The sequence below is a fragment of the Bombyx mandarina genome, chromosome 26 (genome assembly GCF_030267445.1).
Source record: "Bombyx mandarina strain Sakado chromosome 26, ASM3026744v2".
NCBI lineage: Eukaryota > Metazoa > Arthropoda > Insecta > Lepidoptera > Bombycidae > Bombyx > Bombyx mandarina.
The window spans coordinates 3122813-3145613 of NC_143232.1; the positions used below are offsets into that span (position 1 = coordinate 3122813).

A 22801-nucleotide genomic window follows, 5' to 3' on the forward strand; every position below is an offset into this window, starting at 1 on the left:
TTTATCCCGAGCCCCGGCGCATAACACTATCATGAACCTTAGACTCAATGAAAATAATTAAAACTTACCAGCTTTACTAAAATGTAGAAAAATAAAATGTAAATTAGTAATTTTTTTTATATAACAAGCAACAGGTACTAACAAACAAATAAGTTGACGATGGTTATCACATTTACTGATATTTTGTAATAAATCATGCAATATTATGAAAATATCCATGTATTAGATGCGCAACAAGTAAATTGCTTTTCACTAAGCATGTTCTTAGTATAATGCGAGTCGGTTAATGCAAAACGATTCTAATGTTTTCGATATAATGTCTATCAATTATTTTGACCTTTTTTCTACCTTTTTTTTTTTTTGTTTTATTCTAATAATAATATCATTGAATAGTTACTGAAATGCGGCCATACGGTATCTTGTTCTACGTTTTTTTTTTGGTTTATTCTAATAATAATATCGTTGAATAGTTATTGAAATGCGGCCATCTTGTGTTACTTAAGGGATGTACACTAATATTAGCTAAAATGATGAGGTTTTTTTCAACAAAGATAGACAGATGAAAGCACAATAAGTGCTTTAGCCCATGGAAATGTTTGAAGACATGTAGGTACCACATTACTCACTTTCGAATAAAATTGACATTCATAACAGCATCGTGGCGAGCTCAGTAGGACCAGGATTGGTTGTTTCATAGACGGGGTGTGCGTAAACAACATCAGCTACGCAGACGATATGGTGCTGCTGAGCGCGTCTATCTGTGGCCTAAGGCAACTTGTTTCTTTGTGTGAGGGATACGCCAAATCACACGGTTTGGTGTACAACTGTAAAAAGTCGGAGATCATGGTCTTTGAGACCAGGGGTGGGACGCATGATAAAATACCTCCCGTAGTACTCAACGGAACGCCATTGACAAGAGTTTATAAATTTAAATATCTCGGCCATGTGTTGACCCCTGATCTCAAAGATGATGAAGATATTGAACGAGAGCGGAGAGCGTTGTCGGTTAGAGCAAACATGATAGCTAGCAGGTTTGCACGGTGTTCACTTAAAGTCAAGGTCACCCTCTTTAGGGCCTACTGTACTAACTTTTACACGTGCAGCTTGTGGGCTGGATATACTCAAAGATCGTACAATGCTCTCCGTGTTCAATACAATAACGCGTTTAGGGTGCTGGTGGTGCTGCCCCGCTTTTGTAGCGCATCAGGGATGTTTGCAGACGCGCACATAGATTGTTTTTACGCTACCATGCGTAAGAGGTGTGCATCTCTGGTAAACAGAGTGAGGGCCAGCTCCAACAGTATCCTGAGCATGATCGCAAGCAGGCTGGACTGTATATACATGGGTCGCTGTGGTGCCATCTCCCATGGGATGTTACCACAGTAATTCATTATGATCTAAATATAACTACTAACATAGGTCAAGTTTTATTAACAATTTATATGAGTCATGGATACTTGAAATAAAAACATTATTATTATTATTATTATTATAGCTAAATAGGACAGTTTTAGATATTTATACGAACTCCTAATACGTCCATTCGTAATAACGCAAAGTTTTAGTTTTATTTCTTGACCCTCAAAGTTGTCCTAGAAAAAGTTCTGGCTAAGAGTTTATGATTAGATTGAATGAAATGAATATTGTTATTGTTAATTTATGTTGAGGCAATACATCTCCAGTATAATATTCATAGAATATAAATAAACCTAATATGTATGTAAGGTGGGTGGCGCATTTACGTTGTAGATGCCTATGTGCTCCAGTAACCACTTAACACCAAGTTGGCTGTGAGCTCGTCCATCCATCTAAGCAATAATATACATAATATATATTTTAGAAACACTTTTTTAGAAAAAATATATCTATTGGTGTGGCAAAGCTTATTATTTTATTGCTTAGATGGTTACTGTAGCCCATAGACATCTACAACGTAAATGCGCCACCCACCTTGAGATATAATTTTTAAAGGTCTCAGTATAGTTACAACGGCTACCCCACCCTTCAAACTGACACGCATTACTGCTTTACGGCAGAAATAGGCAGGGTGGAGGGTACCTACCCGCGCGGACTCAAAATAGCTCCTACCACCACAATAGGATCACCAAATATTAGGATACCTACCTATATTATAAAATATTGTGCCTACTTTTTTGCTATTATCTAACCTCACTAATACTAATATTTGTTAAACAGATGCTGATCTATGATTTTGAAATGACATCGTCATGTTTTATCGCCATTATTATTATACACAAATCTAACAAATCTCTTTTTATAAAGACCAATATCTAAAACATCAAACGTCCCATAATCGAGGGAAAAGACTAGTACATTAGTGTCCTTTTTGTACCTATCAGCTATAAATACTGTACTGTTGTATCTAGTGCTTGTGCTCTAATATCATTGGTATTATAATTATGATAATTTACTAATTTCCTTATACTGTATTTTAGTTGTTGTCATCGTGCAGATAGAAAGGATTAAATAATTATTACAATTGTACAAATTGTAATATAATTTTGACGGCTGCCAGTAAATCCAGGTATTTGCGCATTAAATCACGGAGCACACGGCTTTGTTCAAAATACGGATCTCGGATTGACATGAATAAGCCTCTCGGATACCACCGATCTGTATTACGTTACATACAGTTTTAAATCCCTTTTATTTTTTCCTACTTATGCTGATACTCTTGAGAGGCTATTTCAGCTTCTCCTTGACGTGTAGGTGAGCTCACGGGGCTCAAGCCGGGAGTGTTGCTAACACTGGCCCTAGCAAGAACAGTGCTTGGCGGAATCTACCACTGGGTTGGAAACGCTACTCACTGAGAAGATCCGGCGAGAAATCCAGTAGGCTGTGTCCTATGGGATAATTCACTCATAATTCCCATGCATTTATCACGAAATTATGGGATGATATAATTAATTGGGAACATCGTTCGTGTATATTTTTTTAAATGGAAACATATTTTAAGTTCAGTATTTAATATGCACAATGCTGTGTACCATACATTAATTTAATTAAACATGACAATGTTATTATTGTAGGCGAATTTAATGTTCACGTTTGGTTGAGCCCAATATTTAATCGCCTCATTGGTTTAGCGGAATAAATTTATCATTAACAATTTTTTGCATGCGGGCTACTTCTTCTGTTGTATTTTATCTCATCTATAAATAAATAGTTTGGCTTATGACTATTGAGTTTAGAATGTATATACTATAGTGACGGATATATGTAAATTGTTTCGGAACGGATAAATAGCTCGATAAATCAACATTCATTCAACATTGAATGCTATTCGGAACGTGTCCGAATTGAACCTACCCTCCTATCTTGTAAACGTCGTTCAGTGCAATTCAGATTTTAGCCAAATTTCATCAATTCTAAGATAGCGGTACCGGTTTGATAGCTACCGCTACACATCGCGTCGAACTTATAAAACAATAAGACCGGATTTAGGAAAGCTAAATTGGGAAATATACTACGGTTGAGTTGTATATGGATAATGAGAATGTAGCTGGCGAATAATCATCCGTATTGAATGAGAAATGAAAACGTTTTTGTCCAAAAACAGAGCTTACGTGTAAACTTATGTACTGTCTAGCTGCTGCTATTATTTATTCCTTTGACTTATGCATGGTCTAGGAGATGTATAGAAATAATAGTGCAAGGTAGAGGGAAAAGAGGTCGACCGAAGAAGACATGGATGGAGTGTGTGAATGACGATATGAGAGAGAGAGGAGTAAGTGTTGAGATGACGGGTAATAGAAGAGAATGGAAGAGAAAAATTAGCTGTGCCAACCCCACCTAGTGGGATAAGGTGGAGAAAAAGAAGAGACTCATGCATGGTCTAAGGATCGGTTTGGTCTGTTAAGAACTATATACACCTTAAGTCTCAAGCTTAGCTTCATTGTGAAACTAACAACCTATTTGCCAAATGGAGTGAACACATCCCAAAAGAGGAATATCATTAGCTAAATAATATATACCTATTTAATATGCTATGTGGTATTTTAAACATCATTTATGATGAAATTAATGTACACTTAGGTGGAGTTCCTGCTTAACGACACGACGGTGGAGTATGAAGACAACGATCCAGATGCCGTCACGCTACTCTCCATATTACTTGTTGGTAAGATTTTTCATAGACATTTCCTAGATTAAGTGTTGAAATTTAACTTTTTTTTTTATTGATTAGATGGGTAGACGAGCTCACAGCCCACCCGGTGTTAAGTGGTTACTGGAGCCCATAGACAACTGCAGCGTAAATGCGCCACCCACAGTAACGCAGTAATGCATTCGGGTTCGAAGGGTGGGGCAGCCGTTGTACTGTAAAAACGGAGACCTTAGTACTCAGTCTCAAGGTAGGTGGCGGCATTTACGTTGTCTATGGGCTCCAGTAACCATTTAATATCAGGTAGGCCGTGAGCTCTACCCACCTAAGTAGAAAAAAATGTAATTAATTATGCAATTAATATAGGTGTCTATTATTGATACACGAGAGCATGTTTAAAAAAAAATACATATGCTCTATTTTTGCATTTACAATGTACAACAATATCTTACCACGGTACCGGTACGAATGTGAGCTATAGACGTGGACTCCTTTGATGTTAATATGGTTCAACGATTGCGGAAATTCCTGTTGACGTGTGCTCCTGAGGCCTGTTTTGAACAATTCGGCCATTCAAGTTAGTATTAATCATAGAAAAACGTTCAGTGCAAACGACAGGGCGAGCGAGATTACTTCCACATATTCCTAATATTTAGTGTAGCAAGTGGTATTTTATACTTGCGACATATCTTTTAACTGACGTAGATGGAAGTATAAGGAAAGGAATAAGGGAAGATGTTCCAAAATTCAAATGATTTTAGTTCGAAATTTTTTAATTTTTTTAATGCATAGAGGAGTGGACGAGCTCACAGCCCAACTGGTGTTAAGTGGTTACTTGGCCCATAGACATCTACAACGTAAATGCGCCACCCACCTTGAGATATAAGTTCTAAAGTCTCAGTATAGTTACAACGGCTGCCTCACCCTTCAAATCGAAACGCATTACTGCTTCACGGCAGAAATAAGCGGTACCCGCGCGGACCCACAAGACGTCCCCTACCACCAGTAATTAGGTACGAAAATTGTAATTTTGCGGGCTTGCTTCTTATTACACGATGTTATTCCTTCACCGTGGAAGTCAACCGTGAATTTTTTTAAGTACGTATTCATTAGAAAAATTGAATGGATAAAAGCTCTGAATACTGTTATTTGGAACTTGTTGATATGTAAACCTTATATATCTTAAATATATTGTTCGTGAAAATGCGTCATAATGGTTTTATTTTCAGCGAAAGGCAGAGTAGCTTGATACGATTTTTATTACACGATGTTATTCCTGCATTGTGGAAGTCGTTCGTGTACTTGTATTTCTTTACAAAATTTTGTGCCTGCCACATTTGAATCATCTTTAAACACTACTGTAGTATCGCTTGAAACGAGGGCACTGGACGTCGTATCACTTAGGTTACGGCAACTTCAAACTGCTACGGATATTGGCATTCCATAGCTGACATGACACTACTGTTCATCCAAAAATTTTAGACCCTTTTTCGGGTGGAGAGCCGAACCTTATGCGAGGCTTCATCCCCTAAGGGGTATGTGGGCTTTGACGGTCTGCTGATGCTTAGAGCAGACTGCCGGTCCAAGAATGCTTAAGGACCCCTTGCATTCTGTCACCCGACGTCCGATCTCCGCCCGGGGTCAGAACCTAAGCAGAGTAAGAGGTTCCCGCGGTCAACACTACAACCAAACTAGCGGCGTCGAGACGATAGTCGACGACTCTATTTCGGCCGTCTCGGTTTGGCAGCCCCAGGTAGTGCCGCTGGTGTTCCAAAATACCCCGCTGAGAGATTTTAGACCTAAGGCCTATGCAATTAAGACATATGTGTTAGTTGCATAGTAACGGCTTTTTCGCTCTTTAGCCCGAGCACATGATTTCTTGAGCTCATAATCAGACAATATGTTAATATCCGGACCATTAGTGCTAAAGATAGGAATTAGAGATCCGAGAAGTAAGTAGCCTTTTATTTCGAAATGTTGGAATAACTATCTAATTTATTTATTTATTTATACTTTATTTCAGTTTTTTTAAACCATACCATTTTGTTAGTAAGAATTACTTAAAATCTATATTAGTAACTTAAAAAAATTTACAAATAAATATGTATCATTAATACATTTTATATCATTACATTTTTTTCCCTTTCAAGTGCCTGCTGCAAAGGCTTATTAATCAGCAGTCCCTCGATCTTGCTCGGTATGCTTTTCAGAAGACTGTTGCCACCGTCTCTAACTCGACGGAATACTGAGGCACTTCTCTTCCGCATTATTGCAAAGAAGTCATCGGTGTGAGATGTCACAAACATTGTGGATGCACTACAAAAGCGTGGCAGTGACAACATCATCCTATAGGCAATATTATATTGAACACGCAGGGCATTATAAGCTCTCCGCGTATAAGTAGTCCACAGACTACTGGCGTAAAAATTCTGGCAAATAAATTTAAATAAACTAAATATATTTCTGTAATACACAATTTATCTATGATGACTGGTAACTCTTATCCACTTTTCCGCAATTTAGCAATGTAATTTCGCTGGCTCGTCGAGATTCACTTGGAGTCGGAATGCAAACATGTCTGCCACGAGTCATATATCATTTTGAGTCATGTTGACGTTTCCACCACGTCTTACACGTAGCTTGAATCGATTTATCTTCACCGCTTTCGGAGCACGTTCGTGAGCTAATCTCAAATGATATTCAATTATTAATGTAGAAGCTTATCATTATGATTTTCGTACGTAAACATCTTATTTAGGAGCAGATTTTTTAGCATTAAATTTTTAAATAATTCTGATACTATCACCGATGTGTTTTTAAGCCGTATTTATAATAAATAAAATTAATATTATATATATTTTAATGGGACACGCTAAAATTTATTGCGTGTCCCCCCGGTGTCGGTTTGAGCCAAAACTAGGTGGTACCTCCAATATGAATGGGCGTAGGTAGACGTTTCTGATAAATTAAACAAATCATATCATTAATAATGCAGTCCTTAAATTGTTCAAGTATTTATTTACGTAGTTCAGTTACATAAATAATTTTACTATAATAATCTTAGTATTATTTATCAGGAGTGTTTGAGTACGAAATAGCCTACACAATTATTGTTTACCCGAACGAAATTGGAATGCGGAAGACCCAAAAATAACAAATAGGAATGTGAATGAAAGAAGAAGATGACTATAAAAACAAAGGGCTACGAAATTCTGGTCTCTGTGATAAACGTGACATTTATAAAACATCCCTACTTGTTGAAGGGACTCGCGCTACGCCATCTTAAAAAACAACATCGTGGAGTAAAAATCAACTTGACGATATTGAAAACTCGTAATAGCTAGTTACCCTACTGGGCCCATTTAGGGTCAGTAGAAGTTTTTTTTTTCAAACCGAAAGCATTACTGCTTCAGGGTACCGTGGAAATCAATCGTGAACATATGTTGAGTACGTATTTCATTAGAAAAATTGGTACCCGCCTGAGATTCGAACACCGGTGCATCGCTCAACACGAATGCACCGGACGTCTTATCCGTTAGGCCACGACGACTTCAAAAGTGGGGAGGCAAAATTTACGTTATAGATGTCAATGGGTTCCGGTAACCACTAAACATCAGGTGGATCCTGAGCTCGTACACCCATCAAGATACAAATATTCGTTCTCTCCATTCCTATATTTGTATAATTTGCTGAGTTTGGTGCGGTGCCAAACCACACGGATTTTACTGGCCTAGATTGAGATAACACTAAATAAACAGAAGTTGTTAAAACCATTACTGAAATCGAAGATCGTATTGGATCTTTGACAAGATAAAACACATAAATTTTGGTAATCTAAATTTTTGCTAAGTTTCTTAATTTGAAAATGTTGTTACAACTGCAGATGATACAGGAATCTTGCTTCAAGAGATTCTTGCTTTAAACAAGTTGTCAAAAAAAGTCGTTGCGTCAAAGGCTCGTGACGTTGCTAGCATCCATAAAAATCGGTGACCATTCATCATCGTCTGGCTTCTCTGCCTCGAAAATAAATAAATAATTATTAAAACATAGTTAATTCTTTAAGAAAATTAACTGAAATAATGGAATAATAATATCAAAACGTAATAGTGCTTTAAATATATTTACGTCTCGCGAAAACCGAAGGAAATGCTGCTATATATCACCTCACTTGTCAAGATGAGTGGTATTTTCACCTAATAGCGTTCATGAGCTATGGTAACTGATAAATATCGTGTGGACGTATGCTTATCTATTATACGATATGAAAAATGCCCGCGTAACATGGGAATTTTATTAACCGACTTCAAAAAAGGAGGAGGTTCTCAATTCGGCTGTATTTTTTTTTTATATATTTGTTAACTCATAACTTTTGACTGGCTGAATCGATTTTAATGATTCTTTTTTTATTAGAAAGCTGGTATCCATGAGAAAACCAAATAAGTCTATAATTTGCATTAAGTACGTGCGCGACAAATAGATGAATAACTCAATAACTCAATATCACGCCAACCGATTTCGATGATTATTGTTTTTAGTGTATAATAATTTGTTTTGGAATATCTTTTTTTTTTCGTATATGAAGTCGGTTTTTGTTAAAGCATGTCTATTTACAATTGTTTGTAGGCAGTCGTCGTGGCTTGAACAAAGTACTGTGATATGCATAGACAGTCGTCATAGCTTGAACAAAGTAGGTATTCTGGTGTTATACTAGTACCAAGCATTACAACTAATTCGGTTTTAAAATCCCGAACGCACGTATCAGGTTTTCGAATTAATTACGTAAATAATTTCCATGATGAAAGAATGGCATCGTGTAAATAAAAGTTAAACTGAGACGTTGACTTCAAGGTTTTATACTACGCAAATTATAATATGCGTAATTATTGGAGGTAGGACGTCTTGTGAGTCCGCACGGGTAGGTACCACCACCCTGCCTATTTCTGCCGTGAAGCAGTAATGCGTTTCGGCTTAAATTTTGGGCAGCCATTGTACTCTAAAAACTGAGATCTTAGAACTCATATCTTAAGGTAGATGGCGGTTTTTACGTTGTAGATATGTATAGGCTCCCGTAACTACTTAACATCAGCTAGGCCGTGAGCTCGTCCACCCACCTGAGCAATAATAAAAAAATGCGTGGTCGGATACACGTTGTGATGTTTGGTAACCACTTGACGCCAACTGGGTCGTGAAAAGGCTTAGGAACAAATAAATAATAGTTTGTGATAGGTAATCGCTTCTTTGTTCCACCGAGTAAATTTTCTATATGTAACTGCTTTGTTTCCTTATTCCTATTACTGCTCATATTTCTGAATATGTATTCAGGTTGCGATGTTTGGTTACCACTTGACGCCAACTGGGTCGCGAAAAGGTTTACCCAAGGAATGAATAGATAATAGTTTGCGATAACCGCCTCTTTGTTGCACCGAGCCCATTTTCTCTGTCTCTAACTGTTTTTTTTTTTCCTTCAAAGGTATATTCCTATCACTGCTCATATTTCTGAGTGTGGCTGGCAATATTCTGGTCTGCATAGCTATCTACACAGACCGGGGCCTGCGGAGGATCGGGAATCTGTTCCTGGCATCCTTGGCGATAGCTGACATGTTGGTTGCTGCTGCCGTTATGACATTTGCTGGAGTCAATGATTTATTAGGGTAAGTAATGAAATTGTCTTCATTTTAAGCTAAATTATAACGAACATGTTGATAGTCTTTACATACTACTCTGTAAAGAAAGTACCGGGAAAAGGTCAATAATACACAAAATGTTAGTGATGTAGTGATAGTAGTGGTGATAGTAGTTATGAATAATCCAGTCATCAAAATATTTTTAAACGCTTTTTTCCAAAATTGAATTGTATTCTCGCCGTGAATCCTCCTTTATGTCTCCGACCGAGTAAAAACGGGTGTTACTAAATGGTAATTTAAGTTTAGGAAAAGAGAGAAGTCGGCTGGAACCATATCTCTTCAATAAAGAAGTAATTGTTGAGATTTATCTAAAAAAATCGTTCACAATAATAATGGTCTTCTTCTAAGGCGCATTATCGTGGTGCAAAATCGAAAAATTTTGTATCCTCAAATTTGACCTTTTTATCGAATTTTGCCTCTTACACGCTGCATAACGGTCAAATAATATTCTTTATTTACCGTTTGGCCTTCCTCCGAGGATTCTCGCGAAACAAAAAAGTTCGACTGCTATATCTTTCAAACTTGACCGAAGATTTTCAGTCACTATTTCCTTCACTTTTGTAATGTTAACTTCAACTGTAGACATCGATGGCCTACTTGCTAGAGCGAGAACAATCTTTCATCACATTATGACGGCTTTTGTTAAAAAGCTTCGCTTTGTATCATTCATAAGCACGTGTTTTTTTACAAAATAGATTCACTGTAAGTCTGCTGTAGCATTTTCAGTGACTCCGACATGAAATTACATTGGCGATGCAAAATTTAAGACAAAAGCTTTGTTCGTTTTTACCCATTATGAAAAACGCAATTCACGCTAGATAATAATATGTTATAACTAAAAACAGTACTACTACAATATATAAGCCAAATAACAGATGCAACTCTAACTCTGCGCCAAAATGGAAAACAGCTATGCCAATCTATCAACAACAAAAAAAACATTTTCAAGTTATAAACAAATCGTCCATTCCCAATACTTTTTGACTGACTTTTACAGCGTTATATTTGGAAATAGTATTAGGGGCCATGAACGTTTCTAATAAAAAAATGCAATTTTTACAATTTCCTACGAAATTCAGTGACAGACTTTTAATTCTTTTATGAGTAACTCTTATTTAAACTGAATATTAAAATACGTATTTGCTCTAAACTACACGAAACTCTATACGACTCGAATATGGCTGTAAAAGTAAATTTAGTTTACTCGTAAAAAGATCTGACCTTTTTATCCCAGTTTATCACAATTTCACTAAATGCCAAATGTGTTCGTATAAAGAATTTCCTCCGTTAAATCTGTGATTTTTGGCCTTTTATCGGTCCCTTATATTATGTCACATTACCTTCTGGTCTGTCCTTGAGTTACATAATCGGAAGGATAAATATCTTGAATTCGGAATTCACATTATACAACTTAGCGATGTCTTAATCTATGTATTGAGATTATCCTGAAAGGCCTCTTGATTATTTAAAGTTGCTAATTTAAGTGTGCTTATATTATGTAGTAGATGTATATTTTACGTTCATACACGAAAGCGGACCCAGGTTTAAAACTAAGAATGCTTTCATTATTCTAATCTCCACAATAACTTAGGGGTATTCACGAGTGATGATATTATGATATTGTTAACGACATGAAAATGGAATTGTTGGTGAGGGGTAATTGTGCCAATCTGGAGATTGCCACCATACTGCCAATTCTAAATTATAGATTTGTCGCGAAGTAGTTATAGAATTTGTAGCGTGGGTAGGCCTCTCACAAGATGGACCGGCGACCTATTGAGGTTCGCGGGGATCCGCTGAAGGCTATGTCCTGCAGTGGACGTCTCTGGGCTAGAATAGAAAAATAGTTTAAAATTCTAGTTTCACACGTGAGTCAGAGGTTTACCGGTACAATTGACATCTTAATCTCACGTATCATGGTGGGTTTAGTGTTCGAATTATTCTGCTAATACAGAGTTACTACTTCTTGCAAAAATGCTAGAAACAGACCTGTGGTAAAAAAAATATACAAATAATATATTAATTGTATGCTTTGCAAATTAATATGGTGATTCATTATTTCTTTAGGTATTGGGTATTCGGCGAGCAATTTTGCGATACATGGGTGGCGTGCGACGTCATGTGCTCAACTGCTTCCATATTGAATCTGTGTGCGATCTCACTAGATCGATACATTCACATCAAAGATCCGCTAAGGTAAGTGAAACTTTAGTAACATACATTTTGTTAGAGCTACTTTCTTAGGCTTTCATCAGTTCAGTTGTCCGGGACCTTGAAATCTGTAAACGATTGGAAACATCAGAATTTGTAAAATGAAAAAAACAATGCCGAAATCAAACAGTAAATATAAATGTCCTTTTCAGTCTGTGTGTCACAGAAAGTGAGCGAATAAAATCCATAATCTCCCACACCTATCTAGTAGCTTTATTTAAACAACTTTTCACAACAACTTTTCTAAGCGCGCATGTATCATTTACGCTATTATTACCTATCGTCGTCCTCGTCGAACTCGTCGATTATGACGATGAGTTCGACGAGTGAAGTTTTAAACCATAGGCACAGCCTACTGAGTTTCTCGTCGGATCTTCTCAGTGGGTCGTGATTCCGATCCAGTGGTAGATCCTGCGAAGCACTGCTCTTGCTAGGGTTAGCGTTAACAAATTCTCCCAGGTTGAGCCCGTAATCTCACCTACCCGTCCGGGCGTTGCTGAAATAGCTTCTTATTCTTTTTTTTTTATTGCTTAGGTGGGTGGACGAGCTCACAGCCCACCTGGTGTTAAGTGGTTACTGGAGCTCATAGACATTTACGACGTAAATGCACCACCCACCTTGATATATCAGTTCTAAGGTTTCAGTATAGTTACAACGGCTGCCCCGCCCTTCAAACCGAAACGCATTACTGCTTCACGGCAGAAATAGGCAGGGTGGTGGTACCTACCTGCGCAGACAAGAGGTCCTACCACCACTAAATAGGTAGCTACCAGTAATGCTACCAGCAAATAGGTAGGAAAAAATGCTATTATAGAATAGATAGACATTGGCCCATCCGAGCACGACCTCGACCCATAAATCCATTATTATTTTAGTATCACTTCAATAATAAGTTATCTAACTTACCAAACTGATTAGACTCTAAAAGCTTGTAGCCAGGATTGACTAAATTGATACAATAATCTTTAGCTAAACTCGAGTTTAATGTAGAAACGCAAACAGCATCCCATCACAAACACTTCACCTAAAACTCTATTTATTAATAAAAACATCTCTCTTAAGACATCAAAGAGATCTGAGTACAGCAAAATTTAAGTCTTTTGAGACCGGCTAAATCCTTGTTTTAACTTTAAGCTCGGGAGCCTAGACGAATGTTTAATCGCCTTAAATTTTGTACTTCAACTCGGATTTCCTTTGGACTCTGCTCTTCAATGATAGCAATAGCATGTTCACTACAAAATGGTGTGTTATATTATTATGTTTATATGTTTTTTTTATTATTCGATGAATAGAATGATGCTATATTATGGTGTGCTTGCTATGTGTGACGCTTATGATGTAATAAGAAACAACTATTAGACAATATATATACAACTATTAAATTTTATAGCTATAACATTTCTAAATTAATGCTTAACTACCGAAAACCGGTGACAGCTTACTAACTAACAGTTAACTTTTAATGGTAGGAAGCACATTTGCTCTGCCCCTTTGCCCCATTGCTGACGTCCATAGGCAACGATAACCACTCATCATCAGGTGGGCCGTGTGCTCGTCTGCCTGCCAGGGCAATGAAATAGCTACTAACGGTAGTACCTTTGTTATGTTTGTGGATCGGTTTTTCATAATTTTGGAAATAATTATTTATTTATCGTATTCAAAAAAAAATATTAAAAAGTCTTTCTTGGCAGCTCTTGTTAATGATAAATTAGATAATTTTATTAAACGGCACCACTAGACCTACTAAAGAAAGAAAGACAGTGACAACTTAGAGAAATTGATGGTCACTGGAAAGGTCGAGGGCAAGCGACTTAGAGGCAGGAACCCGACCCGTTGGACGGACCAGATTCGTGCAGCCCTGGATACCACAGTGCACGATGCTCTGCACTCAGCTGCAGATAGGAACAGCTGGCGGTGCACTATAAAAAACAATCTGTTTCAAGGCCATGACCACGACCCTCAGTAATGAGGAAACCGACGCAAGGAGGAGGAGACCTACTAAAAATTATTCTTGCTTTGAAGTTAGCTAATTTTGAAGCTTAATTAACTCCTATCTCCAACGAGATCTTATTGAAAAAAAAAATATCGTCACTAGTCCCAGTTTAATTAGCTCCACTATTGAATCATTTACATTTCACATTATTTTTAATATCGATCTGACTTTCGTTAATGATATTCATTAAAAAGGAATAGTTTTATTCTCTCTGACTAGAACTAGCTTAGTGAAATTATGGTAGGTTATAAATTTCATATAAACGTTCATTTTATTCCTCTACAATCTCAAAACACTTCTCAACAGTCAATCTAGTTCCGCAATCTGCGGACATTACAGCATAAATGAAAACACTCATCTTAAGAAGTCGAAGAACGAGTTCGAAGTCTTTGTTGAATTGTGTCAGGACTAATCTTCAAAGTGAAGTCTGTGAACGTTTGAAACGGACAAAATTGTGGTATCCACTCTGACTCAAAGAACTCAGTACCGCCAGCAACGTTTTGTATAAGTATCTTTTTTACTACACGATGCTGTCCATTTATCTTGCGTCATTCATCATGATATATGAGCACGTGTTAGATGCATATTTGCTATATATATGCTATATTGGCATGATTCGATACGAGTACATTAAACGTCTTAAATTTTAGGTCACAACTATTTCTGGATCATTTTTTGTAGTTAGGTTTTTTTTTTTTTTTTAGGTAGGTACGTGTTTACTAAGCAACTTGGCTTCACCCTGTATGGAGTTGGCAGAGTGGTCGTGGTCAACACTTCCGTTCACTATAAAGAGTATAACCTGTATGTTAATAACGGCTTTAAACTAATAGTTTATCTACTTACCCTACTTGTTTATTACCTACTTTCGCTTTTGGGAATTATTTGTTAAACAATTTGTATAGCAAGCTAATTTAATTAGTGCTTGGTGTACTTTCAATGTCATTCCGACTTAATTGTGTTCGCGCATTTTTTGTAGCCCTTACAAATAAATGATGAGCTTCTGACCGCCCAATAAATTTGGTCAAGACTGTTTACTATCAATAAAATAAGACACTAGTAGATCAAATAAAATAAAACAATAAACCTCTGACTGTAACCTGCGGTCGTATAATTTAGTATCGAGATATCGTCGAGAGATCAGCGTTTTTGGCCGTTTTTATAGATTTCGAGCCTCGGTAACACACTGCTCGGTCATTAGGTCATGATGGTTACGTGAAAAATGTTTTATATGAAATACTAAATTGAATTTGGATACGTCATTGCTTTAGATTCAAAGTGCCAGGTTGAGAGATGAATAACTTAGCAATCCATGGAATCACAGTGCGTGTGCTGGATTCATCGTGTTGATGAGAGTGGAATTGGGAGCATGCCACTGGTCTTACGACCTTAGTGTAGTTTTAAGAATAGTTAGACAGTTTTTCAAGTGTTAATTTTAATATACAGGTTTGTGACCTAGTTAGTATTCTTCGATTTGACAAAGCCTTTGTTATCAAAAACACGATAGACCGCTAAATGTTATTTATTTCCACAGACGTGATTGAAAATTCATAAGTAAATAGAAGCTTAACATTAAATTTCTTTGTGGAGCTATTTTACAGTATAATTATTTTCTCCAATAAATATTTGCGCGAACTTTAGAATATCATCAGGCTATTCAACTCCGCTAGTTAGATCAGGTGGCCTTCAGTCATTCACTTCAGGTCATTAGGTCATTTAAGACCGGTTGTACTCATCAGTCTGTGATTCAGATTCAGATTTATAAACGAAATATAAGAAAGATAAAAAGATATAACACAAACGAAAACCATTCACAATAATTTCAGTCAAATAATGCAGCATATGAACTTGATACCGCATTTAGCATGCAAATTAATTTGTCGTTTAATACTGGATATCCTCTTGGCCATTGTGAATGAATTGGAACCGCTGTTGTCGAGCGTTGATAGGTATCGTAAATGAATATTTGTATTTGCGGATAATGGTAATTAAGATAACGTTTGCCAAATACTCATGATTAATAAAGCCAAAGCCGATTACATATTGTTGAGGGTTTCAAATTATTTTTACCAACTGGTTTTATAATACGTTTGGCTACGAGGTATTAATTAGATAAATCGTACTTCTCAATCATTTAGGATTTACATCTCTGGTCCGGTCTCTAGGAACTGAAACAAATCTAACTGAGATTGTAAACTTGATGATTCAACTTTTTTCACTATCTGCTTGGTGAAATTAAGTAAAATTAAGATACTTTTGGAATCTTCCAAGTTTAAGACTCTGAGGCTTCAGGTGGCGCACTGGGCTTTAATAGAATTTAGGACGCTTAAATAAAAGCGAATGAGGAAGCCTGATACCCACCTATCAAAGAGAGCACTGACCTGAAAATTGTCTGGCAAAAGGAAGAGAGGCCGCCCCAGAACAACTTGGAGTCGCTCGGTGGAGCAGGAGCTAGGGGTCTTGGGCACGACGTGGGAGGAGCTAGAACAGACTGCCCAAGATCGATGTAAATGGAAAGATTTGATTCGAGCCATACACCCCAGCAGAGGGTAATAGGAAAGAACAAATAATAAAATGTTTATTTTATGTAAAAATGTGCAACCTTTTTTGTTATGGCGGCGATCATGGCCTCTTGGATTTTTTAGATGCACATGCGCGTGATGCAATAAAAGGTTTTGCCACAAGTATTTTGCCATCGCGATCGTTCTTCGACTATGCGCTTTACTTCGGGCCAAGCTAGCCCAATTATCTTTATCTCCGCTACTACAGTGCACTACCAGGTCTGTTTGAGACCTGGACTTTTAGCTTGCCTCGGGCGTCCACTCTATGACTTACCTCGGAATATATTGATCTTAAACAGACTTGACGGTCACCTGAAAATTCTAATGTCTACTGTCTGAGAGTAGTTTAAAATTTTAAAATTGGGACTAAAATCCAAATAGGAAAGAAATAATTAGGTCCGCTACAAATTTTGATGTGGTAAAGTCACAGGGGTGAAAACTATTTCAAACCAGTTCCGATAATTTAGTAACTGTAACTGATATGTTAAAATTTAAGCATGACCTTTGTTTGTTTGAGTTAAATTTGCGTGGAACATCTGGATCAATCGAAAGGCTTTGGTGCTCTGTATGTTTTACTGTATGTGATAGCGATAGTGGGAAGGGTATCACAGAGTTAATCTTGAAAAAGTTTATCTTACAGCAAGCATGCATGCATCACATGACCTTCAGGTGTAGAATTAACATTTCGAAAAGCTATTCCCATGCGATAGTCAAGCGAAATAAAAAAAGAAGATCGAATTTCATTTAAATAAAACTCACTAGCAGCTAATACGAGAATCAGAATACGAACTCACATCTCAACGAGCCACTCACAAATTCAACAATCATTTTCAATTTCGGTAGAATAACTCTTAAAGCTCTCTTAAGGCAGTCGTCGGATTGAAGGATCGCGTTGTCAAGATAATAACATAAAACTGACATGGAGAATCCTTTGTTATTCGTCATTGAGGGAGCGTCAGACCGCGAATATCCATCTTGCTTAGGGTGGAATTCAATGAATTTTCATATCCCTAATAGGCGAGCCATAAAACATTTTACAAGACAGGGAGATTCTTAATACACCGTTGGCGTGAAGTGTATTATTTTGTCGTAAAAAAATAAAAAAATCTCTTTTTTAATACAATTTAAACAAAAACTCAAGAATGGTCGGTAGCTTGCCGAAATCCTTCTTTAGGCCATAAGTCTGTAGCGGGCTTAGAGTATTATAGAGCATAATATATTTGTCAAATGCCGGACGTCCACTGACTATATTTACAAAATTGGTTTGCATGTAAACAAGTAAACGTAGGTCTATCAATTTCACCAGCTCGGTAAATGATCGTCTCTTTGTCCTTAACCCCCAAAAGTCAAATGACACCCTGTGATAAATTGACAAAACAACATAAATCAGTAGTTACCTTGAGAGATGAGCTCGAAGTCAGAATTGTCTTATACAACGTATTACTCCATCCTTCAAACCGAAACATATGATTGTTTCCCGGTACCTGCCCGTGCGACAAGACTTCTGGAAATGATTCACTTTGAGAAAATTTAAACAGCAAGTCAAGAATTATTTCGAACAGACGATTTGACGTAGTTGCCCGGTAGATTCCCGCAAAAAATCTAAAATGGACCTAATAGTAGGTAGGCAGCGGCTGGGCTCGGTAGGCAGCGGCTTGCCTCTGCCCCTGGCATTGCTGAAGTCCACGGGCGACGGTAACCACTCACCATCAGGTGGGCCGTATGCTCATCTGCCTATAAGGGCAATAAAAAAATTCTAATAATGACTTGATGTCTTTATAACATTGACGCTATTGCTTAGTAATAGCTATGAAGATTCCGATGCAGTGACGATCTAAACAGTTTTCATTTGACTGAATAAGTAAGACTGAACGAAGCAAATAAATTGAACGCTCCAAAATTCACCTTTGTCTATGATGACCACTTAACAATATTTCAGTTCGTTGGAAATTCACCTCGTAGCATACGCAATAAGGTCATAAATAACCATTCCATCCTATTACTAATAAATAGCGCCACATTTTAAATATATCTATATGTACGTCTAAGGCTTAGTATTTAACTTAGTATTATAGTTTAATAGCAATGTGATTCTGGTTTTTACTGGTGGTAGGATTTCTTGTGAGTCCGCACGGGTAGGTACCACCACCCTGCCTATTTCTGCCGTGAAGCAGTAATGAGTTTCGGTTTGAAGGGTAGGGCAGCCGTTGTAACTATACTTGAGACCTTAGAACTTATATCTCAGGGTGGGTGGCGCATTTACGTTGTAGATGTCTATGGGCATCAGTAACGCTCACGCGGCCTGTACACAGATTAACTTTCTCCAGGTCGTCCAATCCCGTTTCTGTAGGATAGCCGTCGGAGCACCGCGGTATTTGAAAAATGTAGATCCTCTTATCACAGCCGCCGTTAATTACTTATGCGACGGCGACGGGGCAACGCCAAGCCGCCGTCGCCCGAAACAGGTCTTGTAGGATCCCCCCACCCTCGGATTCCTTCGCGGTGCTTTTAGCAGGCTCAAGCACCGGTCACCGTCCTCGTGGATTACGACGTAGAGCAAATTCTCTCAGGTTCAGCCCTTGAGTTCACCTACCCGTACGGGCGTTGCTGAAATAGCCTCTTAGGCAGAGTAAAAAAGAAGGAATTTTATCAGTTATTTTAGACAGCTACCTTGAAAAATGAGGATTCAATTCATAAAAAATACTCCCTTGAATTTCGTCAATCAGTAACGCAATAGGATAAAGAAAAGCAGAATAGAAGGTAGTTCCTGAAATTCAGATAAGCGCTTTTGGAAACCGTTTAAAATGCTTACCTAAAATACCTCTTTTTTTTTGGTCAGGGGGAAATCGCCGGACTCCCACCCTACATCGGGAATAGCGGGCGGGGTATGTCGGAGTCGAACCGACTAAAACCTCCTGTCGTTCAACAACCCACGTCCGAACCTCTCATGAGACAGAACTCATGAAAAGAAAAAGGGGAGAGAGTGAAGCGTTTAGGGGCATCACCCTCGGGACGCCGGACCGGTGGACCTAAAATGTCTAAGATGAACGCATTATTTCTATTATACATAATTATGACTATGTGGGTCTTTCATTTTATCGCTAGCCGCGCCTCTCATAGCGGAAACCACGCACTGATATTTAAATGGCGTTTTGACAAACTAATATTTTCTGAACAAGACCTGTAGAGTATAAATATGTATATAAAATGTATTCAAATTATTATTATCAACGTAATGAATGATGTTAATCTTCAGTTTAATCGATCCATCTGTTTGCCGACATTTTTTTTACCATAATGAGGTGACAGAATATGAATTATTACACTACTTATTCATATATGTACATTGTTGAATAGGTTGACTTATGTATGTTTATTTTCTGATGACAAGTCGGGTTAAACTGAAGGTTATTTGAGATAGGGACCGGTTTTAAGTATTAAAAATGATATAACTTTCACTCGTGTTTTAAACATCGTAATTGTTGTTTAAGCTATGTGCAAATGTGTGATTTTCATTCTATATTACATATTTGGCTTTCAAAGACGAAACATGGATATATCAGGACAATGTTTGGAATATTTCTATTTCAAAACGGAAACACAATTTCGGTTTTTATCAAGATCATTTGACACACATGAATTTCATAACAAATAATTTAATTGAAACTGCTTCTAAACTAATATTGAAATATCGGGTTTAGATTATCCATTATCCATATTATTATGTAGTAATAAATATATACATTTTATTCACTATTAACTAGAAATGATATAATTTTTTTATATACCGTATGAGTAAAATTTCTCTGATCACTTAAAATTAGCTTTAGTTAGGTAAAAAAATGTTTTATGTGTTTGTTTGCTTTGAACAAGTTTTGTCCTAAAAAGGAAATTGAGGGACATGCATTGTCACATACTCGATTTTAGTTTTAATAATCAAATGAACTCCTTTTTTTCCTAAGCTGATAGCCTTGAGAGGCTATATCAGCGTTACCCTAGCGTGTAGGTGAGCTCTCGGGGCTCAAACCGGAGCTGTTGCTTACATTGGCCCTACCAAAAGCAGTGCTTCACAGAATCTACCACCGGATCGGAAACGCGACTCACTGAGAAGATCCGGCGAGAAACTCAGTGGGCTGTGTTTATGGGCGTATTTTTGTAGCCATCAACAATTTAAGCTAAGCTTTAGTTGCTTATTAATTTTTTTTAATTTGTCAACAGATACGGCCGCTGGGTGACGCGTCGTGTTGCGATCACGACAATCGCAATGATATGGCTATTAGCTGCCCTAGTTAGCTTTCTGCCAATTTCTCTGGGACTTCACCGACCCGACGAGGAGGCTTTAGCGACACAAAGACCCCCTAAGTACCCGACCTGCGCGTTAGTGCTCACACCGACGTACGCGGTCGTTTCAAGCTGTATATCATTTATACTGCCTTGCATTGTGATGATCAGTATTTACTGCCGGTAAGCTTTACTTGAAATAATTTGAAGAAAAATACCCCGCTACATTTGTGTATCTATATATATAAAAATGAATTGCTGTTTGTTAGTTTCGCTAAAACTCGAGAACGGCTGGACCGATTTGGCTAATTTTGGTCTTGAATTATTTGTGGAAGTCCAGAGAAGGTAAATAAATATGAAAATGCTAGGAATTAAATAAAAATAACAATTTTGTTTTCCTTTGATGTGTCCCCTTGATGTGTCTTTTATTTATCGATTGAGGCACTACAAAGTCTGCCGGGTCAGCTAGTATTTTAATAATTATAAATATATTTCATAATATGTCGGAAAAGCCACAATTATTAAAACCATCGTCAGACATTGTAGGGATGAAATAGAGTGATCGAAATAGGAGAAATATTGAGTACACCAATTACGTTTGTAGTCTTAGAATAATTTAGAAATCTTCACGTGACGTTAGCAAGCGAAAACGAATGACAGTTCTTAGGACGGAGGCACCTCTCTTCATGAAGGCTGGTTGGTAAATGTGTAATGACGTCTATGCGCCTCCATCGGCTAGGCTCTGTCGTAACACGAAGTTAGCCGAGTTCCGACGATACCGCAATCGTGCTGCCATCTCTCGGGAATCGTGCTGCGTTTCGTTTAGCTACCATACTAATGACAGTCTCCGACATTTATATATAAATATTATTGAGCTGGAGTAGTATGCCACCGAGCTATATATACCGTTGGCAAGGAATACCATGATACCGAAATAATTAAGGGTGAGACCGATATATTAGTATTCATTATGATATTCGTAATACAGCTTGTATTCGTGTATCGGTAATCCGTCGAATTCTGATATGCTAATATTCCGTATTCACTTATTCATATTATTAGCCAACTCACATCGGTAGGGTTGTATCTATCCACAGAACACTGTTACTTCTAGCGAAGTATCTATCACACGAAAATATACTGGCATACGCCGTACGTGTCTCGCGGATATTATCACATTCATAACAATACTGCATGCGCTAAGAGTAAGTGAGATAAACTATATGTTTATATACTGAGCAATGAAAATAAGTACATATAGCTTTGAGTTTAAGGACTATTTTGTATTGCACTTTTTACATGTCAAAGATGCTAGTGGGAATTTTTAAATGCATTACTTTTTAATGTTTGAACCTTCATTTCTTGATTCAGCTAAAGATTCTAATCAAGGCAAAATACAACATTTTTACATTTATTGGGATAAAATCGGGGAGCTTTATTTTTATTTTATTTTCTGTTCCCTTAGAATTAGTTGGTTTTAAAACGATGATTTGCAAAACGGAAGTAGGTAGTTGACATTGTTTACCAATTTCATAAATTAAAATATTTCTACACAAAACGTAATACGGCCAGAACTAAATTAAGTATTTTTACGTAATAAATTATGATGACCATATTTTTGCGGTGGTATTTAATTATCTTCTAAGAACTTATAGTATAAATAATAGTTTGATTTTTGAATCGAAATGACTTTCTAAGCATTCTAAACAAACGGTTCGTGGATTATAATATTATAACTGTTGTTTACCTACTAGCCACCTCAGTACCGTGTGAGAGGATTTTTTCAAAATCTCGTAAACTCATTTCTGACCGACGTACCAGTCTTTCGGTAGAAAAAGTAAAAAAGCTGATATTTTTATGCACCAATAAGAAATAAATAATATTACTAACTTGTTGTTTATATAAATGTACAATGTTGACCAAATTCTGATTTAATAATAATATTAATTTT

The 22801-nt window shown here is 37.2% G+C and overlaps 1 protein-coding gene across 1 annotated transcript in view; it reads left to right on the top strand.

Annotated features, from left to right (window-relative positions):
• Nucleotides 1-22801, top strand: part of Dopr1 (dopamine receptor-1) — a 113959-nt gene that overhangs the window by 76072 nt on the left and 15086 nt on the right. The window contains exons 3-6 of the mRNA XM_028184779.2: nucleotides 4057-4141; nucleotides 9594-9774; nucleotides 11875-12003; nucleotides 20788-21033. Of these exons, the coding sequence (XP_028040580.1) occupies nucleotides 4057-4141; nucleotides 9594-9774; nucleotides 11875-12003; nucleotides 20788-21033 (641 nt within the window). The remainder of the gene's footprint in view (nucleotides 1-4056; nucleotides 4142-9593; nucleotides 9775-11874; nucleotides 12004-20787; nucleotides 21034-22801) is intronic.